Source organism: Rattus norvegicus, chromosome 8, assembly GCF_036323735.1.
Source record: "Rattus norvegicus strain BN/NHsdMcwi chromosome 8, GRCr8, whole genome shotgun sequence".
Classification (NCBI taxonomy): domain Eukaryota; kingdom Metazoa; phylum Chordata; class Mammalia; order Rodentia; family Muridae; genus Rattus; species Rattus norvegicus.
This window is the reverse complement of record NC_086026.1, coordinates 68,161,591-68,173,815: the sequence shown is the minus strand read 5'-3', so window position 1 is coordinate 68,173,815 and position 12,225 is coordinate 68,161,591. Positions and strand designations below refer to the sequence as shown.

General features: G+C 45.1%; 1 protein-coding gene across 14 annotated transcripts in view; it reads left to right on the top strand.

Moving 5' to 3' along the window:
- The window catches only part of Neo1 (neogenin 1), a 152,448-nt gene extending 148,343 nt beyond the window's left edge, over positions 1 to 4,105 (top strand). For 13 of the 14 annotated variants that reach the window (XM_039082421.2, XM_063266212.1, XM_063266211.1 and 10 more), the window contains 2 exons: positions 749 to 885; positions 1,653 to 4,105. In XM_039082421.2, coding sequence (XP_038938349.1) covers positions 749 to 885; positions 1,653 to 1,736 — 221 coding nt within the window. In that variant the 3' untranslated portion in view covers positions 1,737 to 4,105. The remainder of the gene's footprint in view (positions 1 to 748; positions 886 to 1,652) is intronic. The other variant, NM_001419532.1, reaches the window with a different exon arrangement.
- The last annotated feature ends 8,120 nt before the right edge of the window (positions 4,106 to 12,225 follow it).

The following is a 12,225-nucleotide window of genomic DNA, read 5'->3' as shown; positions in this document are numbered from 1 at the left end:
CAGAAACAAGTTTTTCAGAATGGTAATTTTCACTGAGAACTTTGATTTCAACATCGGCAGTATCCGTCATATTTCCCTTAAGTTCGTAGCCCACTTCTTTTCATTTCTAGAAAATATCTCAATGACCCATATGTCAGTCACCTTTGAATTAAAAGTTTTGTTGTCACATGATAGAACCTCAGCTGGCCAGTGAGTCTATCATGGTTCCCTTCTTGAAGGTGGTTCTGTGTGTGGCATACAGCAGAACATTTGCACTTTCTTACATGTAATTGAGAGTTAAGATTTAATAAAACAGTTTATTACTGCTTCAGTAAGAGTAATATGTTGACTTTTTGAACTATAACAGTATGGCCCTGGGTAACTCACAGCTACTGCCTTCATTGCTAAGCTCTGAACAGTTTGTCCATGTTGCTGTACCCTCAACACAAATCAAACACGCTAAAAAGGCATGCGTTACCTTGTGTGGTAATGAATGATACACAGATAGTTATGAGTATCTGTGGCTCACCATACTTTGAGAACCACTGGGAGAAAATAATAATGTTCTAAAGGCAGCAGACTGTTTCTCTGACCTCTCGGATGCCCTGTTACCGTCTTCCTTCCATCTTGCTTCAGTAACTTCTCAGAGCAGATCCCTCTCTGGGCCTGTAGGCATCCCTCACATTGAAACAGCATTCACTCCTGCTGGACTACTGAGGTCGAGTGGATACAACCCCAGCCACAACCTAATAACGCCCTTTGCCTTCAGCTCTCAACCATCACCTTCACTCAGTGAAAACAGCCTCCATCGGGACTTTAGGAAGGAGCCGGCCTCCTATGCCAGTGGTTGTACCGAGTGCCCCTGAGGTACAGGAGGCCACCAGGATGCTGGAAGACTCCGAGAGTGTAAGTTCATGGGCCCTCAGCTTAGCCAGGATGTCCTAAGGGAGCTGTGCGCACGCTGTTAGCTGATTGTACTTTTGTGTACACTGAGGTCTTTGCCACTGTGCATATAAAGCAGATGTAATCACTCATCAAGCAGGCGTCCTTGGAGCATCTCCACACCCTGTGGGAATGGGCTATGGGTTTGGTGTGATATCAGACCTACTCTGATAAGTCTTAAGGTGCTTTATCATCCCATCAAAGTTAGTTACACACATCCTTCCTCTCATTTCTAACCCTTCTAGTTGATGCCTTCTTCCTGCTATGAATATACACACGTTCCTTCACCCCTGAGCTCCCCGTTCTGTGCCTTTTCTGAGAAGGATACTGGAAGAGAAAGTGCCTAAGATTGCTTTCAAACCCTACTAAACAGCACCCACATTTCCAGATACGGGGTTCTCTAAAGAGAATACTCAAGCCCAGAGATGCAGGCACACACTATATTTCTCTGACGGAGATCTAGAAGAGGAAAGCAACAGAACCTTTGCCTTGAGGTCATTGTGGGCTGAGGAGTATATGTATGTCAGGAGAAAGGCATTGTATATTGTCAAAAAATGCCGTCTTTATTAATGGCCTTGAGTACTTCCTGCTACTTCTGATTTTACGGAACCAGGCTGGTTTCAGTAGGCCAGCTTCTTCTGACAGTTCTGGCCCAGCTACTTGGTACTCCAAGCTATCCTTTCTGGAAGCTCTTCAGATCATTCCTAGTAATGGTGTTCTCCCTTCTGCAGAGCTATGAACCAGATGAGCTGACCAAAGAGATGGCCCACCTGGAAGGACTCATGAAGGACCTAAATGCCATCACAACGGCTTGATGACCTTCACCTGGACAGGACTCCAAGTCTGAGTCTCGAAGTCTTGGAACTGAACCTTGAAAACAAGGAATTGTACAGAGTACGAGAGGACAGCACTTGAGAGCAGGAGCCAGCAAACCAGCCAGTGCCTCCATGTGGGGTCGGCTCTGGGCACAGCCACCTGCCTTCTGGTCAGCCTGGATCATGCTTGTGTCGAGGCAGCTTCCCTCTGCCTGCTGATAGCCTGCAGGACTGGGCACTATGGGCCAAGATTTTGTGTCCAGAGAAGAGGCAAGAAGTACGACCTGCCTTTTACTTTGTGGTCAGTGGCTGTGTCTCTGTGCTGCAACTGCATCACTTTTATGGAGTGTAGACATTGGCATTTATGTACAATTTTGTGTCCTATTTTATTTTACCTTAAAACACTATCAGAAGCCAAGTGATGTCCTCTGCAAGCAGTTGACACTTGACTGCTGTTCCCAGTTCCTTACGGAAAGTCATCGACAGTGAGGTGGTTTGACACCATTGGCAGGCATTGGCTTGTTCTGGGTTTCGTTTCTGTTTTTTAATTATGAGACGTTGCATCCTCTGCCAGCTGTTAATCCATCACTTTGAGGGGAGGACATGTTGTATTGCTGTTTGTAAGCATTTTTATTATTTTTTTATTATAATTATTAAAGGCCTGACTTTCTCCTCTCATCACTGTGAGATTACGGATATTTGAATGAAATGTAACATTGAAAAGACTTGTTTGCTGCTTTCTGTCAGATTCAGTATTGGGGTGGGGTTGGGGATTGGGAATAGTAAATGGAGGGGCGGCTGAGGCCCCGTGAATGTTTCTGTCAATGTACTTTGTACCAGAAGCCTGCAGAGAATGGAAGCAGTATCTTTAGTGTCCTTTCCTGGCATGTCCATCTTGTGTCACTGCATAGCAACTGGAGTTTTGCTCGGATCTGGTTATAAATTCTTGTACACTGGGTGGTTTTGATGATTTAGCTGCCCTGGTATCTTGGTCATTTCCTTTTTGGAGTGTCCACCCTGAGGTCCCTGGGGATGTTTGTTTAATTGCCAAGTAGAGCCTCAGCCTGACTCCAGAGAAGCTGGAGAGCACAGGGGAGACTCCCTTTGTGTTGCTATTACTGGTTCTCTTTGGAAAGTTAAATGCTAAGGCAGGAGCTTGGCTTCCTGTTCCAAATAGGAATCCTGCTTCTCTGGGTGCCAGCCCTCAGCCAGGCATCCCTCATGCCCACATTGCAGAAGCTCTCCTGAGCACATCAACCAGGATGAGAGGCTTCCCCACTCGTGTCTGGACTTAATTCTGTAAGGAGCAGAGAACAGAAATAGTGAAGAGAGGGTCGTGGAAGCAGGTGCCTTCATCTGTCCCAGCAGCTCAGCCAAATCCCAGTTAGAATGAGGCAGCAGGAGGTTCCAGGTGTACTGAGGGCTCAGCCACACACAGAAGACTGCAGAGTGTTAAAGAGGTAAGCTGAGGTGTGTATTTGGTTGTTTTTTATGTTAATGTATAATGAAAAGTATAAGACTAACCCTCAGGCTTCATCTTCTCCAACAGATCCCTGGAGGACAGGATAGAAAGTAAATTGGGCTTGGGCTCCTTAGCCAGTGAGCCCACTCAGACTACCATTGGCTGTCCTAGCCTCCCTGTCCTGGAACATGGGTTGTATTATCCTTTTTTAGGTCGGTTTTACCCTTTTTACTTTCAACAAGATGAGCTCTTTGTATGATTGTGGGTGTGGGATTTGAAAAATGCAGTGATCTAACTCTTGTTGCTCTTCAAGAGCACCAGGCAGGGTTCTGGGACAACCAGTGTGCTTTGACTGTCCTACAAAAAGCTGTCAGAGCATTCTGGCCTCCTGGAGGCTAGATTCCTCAGACAGTGTCTGGCCTTTGCCCACAGAGCATGCTAGGTTGTTTAGAGCATTCCTTCCCTTGGACCCCAGCACTTCTGTTACCTCAGGGCCTTGGTACCTGGATACTGCCACAGAATTTCGATGGGGTGGGGAGGGATGTATTTTTAAATAAAGTAACTTAAAAGTTGGGGAATTTTTTTAAATTCAGAAAATGCAAAGCTATTCTGTCTTACACCATTTCACAATTTGATGTGTCTTATATTTTCCTGTAATTCTGGAAACTAAACCATTGTGTGTCTTGTGTCCTAGTTGAGCTGTGCTCAGCAGCTTCCTTCAGGGAGGTGTGGAACGAATGTGTCTGCTGCCTGGCTGAGGGGCCTGAAGGGCTGCTGGGACTGGCCCTGCACACACTTGTTCGGCCTTTTCTGTAATTGATGCTGTAAAACTCTATGGCTTTTTAAAATCAATTTCATGTTTTTATTTAGTATTGGAAATCCAATACACTTTTTTAATCCAATCAAACTGGTCTGGTCAAAAAGTTCTTTCCCTTAAAAGTTTGGGGGGCTCCTATTTGCAGCTTCTAATGACTTCTCTGTGGCTCTCACTGCTTTAAAGACAGGAGGTGGAGTGGCAATCTGGACAGAGGTAGCAAGTAATAAAAGAAGTGTCTGACTGCCAGCCCCAAAGATGTGTCTTCTTCCTGTCCGTTTCCCGCTGTTGCTGCCAGGGGACGGGGCAGGCGAGGAAGCCCAAGGAATGGCACCTAGCACAGAGCTACCCCGAGGTGCCCAGTATCATGCTGAGTTGGCCTTCCTGCCGGGGAGGCTGAGGGTTCCACTCTTAAGATCTTTCAGGTTTCCGTGCCTGGAATAGTGCTGACCTCAGCAGCCACAGGCTCCCTGCCATCTGTTAGCTGTGACAGAGCTAGATCTAGATCAAGAGTGCAGTGTCCCTCCAGCTCTGTGTCCATCTGCCCTGCTGCCAGCCTGTACTTGGAAACCTGGATAGAGCCCACCATCCCTGTTAGTGACGCTAGACTGGCTTCGGGATGGTCAGAGTCCCCAAAGCTCCAAGAATGCTTGTCTGCCCTCTACCTCTGCATCCAGACAGACAGGTAGGTACAGATACACTGCCACTCCAGCCCGGGAAAGCTGCTCTTGAGATTGCATCTCTTGCCACATCGATCACCTGAGCTTTCCCCTCTGCATCCCTAGATGGCACTCTAGGCACATTTTCCAATGACAGCTCTGGGAGTCTGCAAGCATGTGGTCTCAATACAGACAAGAATTCCTGCTTTCTGAGATGCCTGTCTCTTGGACGAGTAGACAAACAGCTCTAAAGATGAGGTCTAGGGCCTGCTGGGAGGCTTCTTGCACTATCCCCTCCCTACCTTGCAAGGACCTCAAATTGATGGGTTCTTGGTGTTGTGATACCTGGGCCCTTCCACTTGAGTCCCTGGGCCCCTTTGGAGACCTGGCATGCACTTGAAAGAGAGCTGCCTGCCTCTCAGAGTCCTTAGAAATCATGCTTGTGCCTCAACAACTACCGTGGTTCTGAGAACTAAAAGTTGCCCTCAACTTGACTCCAAGTTGAACAACATGGACAAAGCTCTGGGGAAAGAAAAAAGCTCCTCTGGCCCCATCAGTCATCTACTTTCCTGCCAGAGGCAGGTAGCACCATCTGCAAAGACTAGACAGCATCAAATAAGCCACCAAATGGTTGGCTAAGATCATGTGAGTAAGCAGAAGCTAAGAGGAGCCACCCCTGGCCACACAAAGACTGTAACCTTGGGTTTCTAACTACCAATAAAAAGAAATAACAGTACTGGGGAAGACATAAGATTAATTGAAGGGAAATGAAATGCTCTAGTTCATTCTGCTGTAATAAAAACTGTTCAAAAGCAACTTAAGGGAGAGGAGGGTGTATTGGGCTTACTATTCTTGTCACAGTCCATGAGAGAAGTCTAAGCCACCCTACTTGCTGTTTCACAGCATTATCTCCAAGCAAGGGATCACTTCACCTCCAAAGGAGTAGAGACATGAAAGACGCCTCTTGTTGGCTGCCTCAGAGGGATGGTGCCACCTGCAGCCACCTGGGCCTTCCTACATCAGTTAGCACAGCAGGCTGCCACACACCTGCCCACTGGCCAGTCTGATCTAGGTAGTTCCTTCTCTGTGGAAGCTTTCCTCTCAGATGATGCTACGCCATATCAAGTTGACAGTTAAAGCCAACAGGAACATAAATAATACGTCAGACTCTTCATGCTATGTAATATTGTAATATGTAATATTGGAATAAAATACTATTTATATCTCAGTTACCCTTAAGGTTAATGGCTGGTGCTCGTTCGTGTTAAGAAGTCCTTTACCCAGAGATCTAGAGCTGGGCAGTTGCTGCATTTCAGAGAAAGGATAATTTGTAATTTCCTTAACTATGGGTAGGGTGGGCCTGGAGAGTTCTATCTTTAAGAAGATTGAGGGAAGTGTCCCCCTGGAGAAATCGAGAAAATGGCTTGGGGCATCTGAAAGAACTTCTTATAGTGAGTGTATCTGCAGCAAGTCCTAATGCTGCTTGACTCTGTATGAAGTAGTCCCTTCCTATTCCCAAGTCTGAAGTGATAGCTGCTCTGGGAACAAGGCACTGCACAAACTGAGATGAGACCTCTAGACAAGGAGACGAGCATCAAAAGCTTGGCATGGTGTGGTTGACCCATGTAGATGGGCCCTCTGGAGGCAAGACCTTAGGAGTCTGAAGCTAAGAAATCCATGGTATCAAGGAGAGGTGCAAGACCTTCAGTACAGTTGGGCCCTGGCCAGAAGTGTCCAGATCCTCAAAGGTCTCAGGGGTCCTAGGGCAGACTGTCACCTGGTTGCTAGATGCTTGCCCCACCATGAGCACCTCTTCCTTCTCCCAGATGGCTGTGTGGGAACCACTTTAAGCTCTTTACACCATACTTAAACTCATTGCTCAGCCAGTTCTGTCAAACCTACCTCTCAGATGTCCCCCAGAGTGCCACTTCCTTGTCTGTTGAGCAGTCTAGTCTCACATGAAATCTGGTGGTGACTGTTTACAGCAGGCTAGTATCTTTTTAAACTTAAGCTCTGTCTCCCTTGCTCAACACCATGCAGTTTCCTGCGCAACAGTTCAGCATGGCCCACCTGACCTCTTCCCTTTCCTTTCCTTACTTGTCCTGGCAACAAAGCAGACTGCCTTTGCATAATAAACGTTGTGTGTGGCCTCTGCACTGTTTTTTCCTTCTCCCCTTCACCTCACCACTGGCTCTGTCAGTAGATGTGCATTTTAAAGACCCTATCTCACTAGATCCCTGATCAGTTTTTTTTTTTTAATGTTTTTTCCAATACATAAGGACTTTCTCAAGGAGAGAACTATGTGTTTGGATTCTCCACCTTAGTGCCTAATGCATTGTAGGGTTTTACTAAATGAGTTTCTCCTGTGAGAAAGATAAGACCTGAAGTCAGAGAGCTAGTGCATCATGACCTAGCTCTGAGGGAATCTGATGAAGCTCAAGCTCTTCCTGCAAGGAAACACATCGGTTAGGAAGGCGTGTTCAGAAGAGTCATGTGTGCCAGGTCTGAGTGTCAGAAGAGAGCCCATAGGCAGGAGATGGCAGATAGAGGTGCTACAGAGCTGCCCACTTCACAAAATGCCTGAAAGAAGACATCTCCTAGGCATCCATGTCAGACTCAACCTCCTGTCACTGGGATAAATGCCAGAACTCCAGCAGGCCAAGGTTGAGGCCTATGCACAGAGCTGGCTGGCCACCTTCGCTGGACAGAGAAAGCTGGTGCTATCCATCCACAGAGCATTCTCTGGAATGCTCAAGGACACAAGGCTGGACCCACTTGAGCTGCATGTGGCAGATCAGATGCTGCAGGTTGGGGGTCCAGCCTAGTGAGTCAAGGATAAAGTGGGTACCTTTCATAAACTCAAAAACAGGTCTTGGAGTGGGGAGACAGCTTGGTGAGTAAAGTACAGGGACCCAAGTTCGGATCTCCAGAATCCACATACAGCTAGGCAGAGTGGCACAGGCTTGTAACTGCAGCACTTTGATGAGGCAGAAACAGAAAGAGGTAGAGATAGGGGTGAGAGATAGAGACATACACAACTGCAAACAGCAGAGACCCTACTTAACAAGGCGGAAGTCAAGAACTAATGCCTGAAGTTCTCCAGCTCCATGCTCCTGGGCTGACACCGGTACACACACAGACGCACAAAGTTCTTACTGAGAATTCTGAGTGGCTTACAGCTTTCTGAAAGAGGAAAGAAGAGCTGGCATTCTTGAAGGCAAATACTTATGAACACTCTAGATTAATGGAAAGAAAGCTGACTGGAACTGAAGCCAAAGAGGATGTGGCATGGGCAGCTATTATGCAAGGAATATTTTGAGTCTGTTTGAATTGGTTTTCCTCTTCCAAAATTCTAGGAATTATACACTGTTTCCAGATACTTCTGGAGCCCATGGTGCCTGGGTATGCAGCATGGATTAGACATAAATTGCTAACTTGTTGCCAGCCTAGAGGAGGACACAGATCCTTCACAACAGAAATCACCACAGTGAACAGTTTCTCTCAGTACTGCTTGCTTGGACCAGATCTAACGAGAAAACAAACGAGCAGGTAACTAGATAATTACAACAGAAATGCTTTTAAATGATGTAAGGGATAACTCTAATGAAGGAACAGAGAATGGTAAATTTCTCTTACCATTGTTTTTGCTGCACCCCATGTTTGGCAGGATGTCTGCTTGGTGTGTGTGTGTGTGTGTGTGTGTGTGTGTGTGTGTGTGTGTGTGTGTGTGTGTGTAAGAGAGAAAGGAGAGGGTAGTGGGGGGAGGGAGGAAGGAAGGGAGAGAGAGGGAGAGTCATTCTTCTGATCAGAGAATATACTCTATATGAGTTCATCTCCTTTAAATCTATTCAGACCTGTGGCCTACCACGTGGTCTGTCTTGGAGAATGTTCATATGCATGTTGGGGTGCTGTTGAAGGAAGTGTTCAGAGACACCTGTAGGTATAGTTAGTTTAAGTTATCCAGGTCTTCTGCTTGCTTTTTGTTATTTGAAGACAGGCTCTCGTATAGTTCAGGCTGTCCTTAAACCTCTGCTTCTCCTGCTTTTGTCCCCAGGTGCTGGGATACAGTTGTGCACCACCACCTCTGGCTTTAAATTGGCTCTCATGCTACTCTTCAGTTCATCTGCTATCCCAGTACTGAAAGAAGAGCACGAGTTGGCAGTTATTACTGCTGACTTGTCTACTTCTTTCAGACTTACTTCATGCATGTATGTTTATAAATGTTATATTTTTTATTGATTAACCATTTTCATAAAATATCCTCTGTCTTTAGCAGTTCTCCCTTAAGTGTGCGTCAGTATTAAAGTGACGCTCTAGTCGTCCTCTGGCCATTGTTTACCTGGTGTATCTTTCACATTTTTTCTTTTCAACCTAGTAGTATATTTGAGAATAACATGCCTATGTCTTGTAGATAGTATACAGCTAGGTCATAGGTTTTAATCCTCTCTGTAAGCCTTTTGCTTTTAATTTAAATGTTTAGCCTATTTACATATAATGCATTTACTGATAAGATAAAAGTTACATGTGGCATTTTCCTACTTTGTTTCTCTATATCCTGCTTTTTAAGGTAGTTTCATCACTGTTTCTGACTTTCCCATGCTGCAGATAATTTCCAATGTGTCATTTTAGTTATCTGGCCAGAAAACACAAATCGCTAAAACGTTGGCAAGTTGGTCATCAGCAAAATGAAAATACTTGATCTTTGACAGACACAAATAAAAAAAAATTAAAAAGGTAGGTCACAAACTTATAAAAATAAATCCCAAACAACTATTTTATCAAGTACGTATATGTTGAGTATTTTAGTTATAATTCAACGATAAGAAAATGGAAGGTTTGTGAGAAACAATTGTGTGAAAATTTGAATAAGCGCTTTTTACCCCAGAACATACATGGGCGGAAACAGATGCCTGAAGTGATGGACAGCACCCTTAGTCCTTGTGGGGATGCACACTGAAAGCAGAGTTTGCATGACACAGCTCTGGAGCGGGGACATTGCTGCTGACAACTGCAAGCATAAGGAGATGGAGTGACTAGGACGCTCTATAATTGCCGATAGAAATGCAAGCAGCCCTTCCACTTTGGAAAATAAAATTACAAATATACCAATCATATGACTCAGGAGAGCCTTGCTGGGTATTTACAATCAATGAAAACTCATATTCATTTTGAAACAATTAGAAGAATAAGTTTTTAAGTGTTCTCACCAAAAGATATGACATATGAAGTAATACGTATTCATTAGCTCCATTCAGCCGGCAGTTCCCTGAGTACAGATTTCAAAGCATCATGCTGTGTATGACAATTTGTATTTGCCAATGTAAGTGTTTTTAAAATCCACATTCATAGAAACTTTATTCTTAATGGGCAATCATGGAAACAGCCCAGTTGTTCATCGATGGTCGAATAAACAAATCCCGAACAAGCCGTACAGCACAGCATCCCACGGGCAGAGCTGGAAAGCATGGGGCTAACCTAGGATATCAGGCAGGTGTAGACTAAGTGCTTCCTGACTCCGCATGCATGAAATTTCAGAAACAGAAAAACATGAGGGATATGATAACAGACTGCTGGGAACCAAGAGAGAGGAAGGAACTGAAGGGGCTGAGAGGGGAATCATAGAAATGTTCTAACTGTTGACGTGGACACTCATTGAACTCGACACTTAAAACTAGTGAATTTTGTTCGTAGGCAAATGGTTGGAACTGGAAAATATCATCCTGAGTGAGCTAACCCAAACACAGAAAGACATACATGGTATGCACTCACTGATAAGTGGCTATTAGCCCAAATGCTTGAATTACCCTAGATGCCTAGAACAAATGAAACTCGAGACGGATGATCAAAATGTGAATGCTTCACTCCTTCTCTAAAAGGGGAACAAGAATACCCTTGGCAGGGAAGAGAGAGGCAAAGATTAAAACAGAGACTGAAGGAACTCCCATTCAGAGCCTGCCCCACATGTGGCCCATACATATACAGCCACCCAATTAGACAAGATGGATGAAGCAAAGAAGTGCAGACCGACAGGAGCCGGATGTAGATCTCTCCTGAGAGACACAGCCAGAATACAGCAAATACAGAGGCGAATGCCAGCAGCAAACCACTGAACTGAGAACGCGACCCCTGTTGAAGGAATCAGAGAAAGAACTGGAAGAGCTAGAAGGGGCTCGAGACCCCATATGTACAACAATGCCAAGCAACCAGAGCTTCCAGGGACTAAGCCACTACCTAAAGACTATACATGGACTGACCCTGGACTCTGACCTCATAGGTAGCAATGAATATCCTAGTAAGAGCACCAGTGGAGGGGGAAGCCCTGGGTCCTGCTAAGACTGAACCCCCAGTGAACTAGACTGTTGGGGGGAGGGCGGCAATGGGGGGATGGTTGGGAGGGGAACACCCATAAGGAAGGGGAGGGGGGAGGGGGATGTTTACCCGGAAACCAAAGAATTATTATTACGTATTAAATAAATTTAAAAAAAAATTAAAAAAAAGGGTGTACGGCAGGGCACGTGACACAGTGCTGCTTCCACGAACAGATGTTTTTATATTTTCTTCATTATTTTATTTTTGGTTTTTATTTCATTTTGAGGGGGAGGGTTCAAAAAAAAAAACTAGTGAATTTTGGGGGTTGGGGATTTAGCTCAGTGGTAGAGCGCTTGCCTAGGAAGCGCAAGGCCCTGGGTTCAATCCCCAGCTCCGAAAAAAAGAACCAAAAAAAAAAAAAAAAAAAACTAGTGAATTTTGCTGCATATGAATTATTCCTCAATAGGAAGCATAGATAAAATTAGCAACAGTAACAAAAACATGAGAAGCTAGGAAAAAAATCCAATGAAATGTAAAACCCGATGGAGACCATATAAAACCATATTTAAAGAACTGGCCAAGATGTTCAGAACTGGCGTGCTGGTGAGTGTTAACTATTGACCTGACACAGGCAGCCAAAATCACCTGGGAAGAGTCGCAAGGGAAATTTATACAGGGGTTGTTCTGCACTCCTGTCTTTGGGAGATGGCCTTGATCATTAATGTAGAAAGATGCGCTGCATTGTGGGTGGATGGCGCCATTCCTTGAGCAGGGAGTCCTGAGCAGTAGAACGGGAGAAAATAAGCTGAGACTGAGCAGTAAGTCAGGACCCATGTGTCTTCTCTCTCTGCTCTTGACTGTGGGGGTGGCACTTTAGTTCCTGCCTTGACTTCCCTGTAGTAATGGGCTGTAACCCAGGAGTGTGAGACAAACAAGCCCTTCCTCCTCTAGGTTGCTTTTAGTTGGGTATTTTATCACCACAACAGATATAAACTGAAACTGGCAAGTATTCCAGGCCTCTACTCTACATAGACAGCCTCCTTTGAGGTTACGTCGTGGCCCTATGGCAGTGGCATATGAAAGGAGGTGACTGAATAACGTAATATCAGAGCAGGAGAGGTGTCTTAAGCCAAGAAATTTCTAGAACTTGAAGTATTTATATTGACAAACTTAAACTTCATTTTAATATAGAAAGCATCTGTTTATCAGAGGGAAGAGGGAGGGAAGGAGGGAAGACAGGGAGTT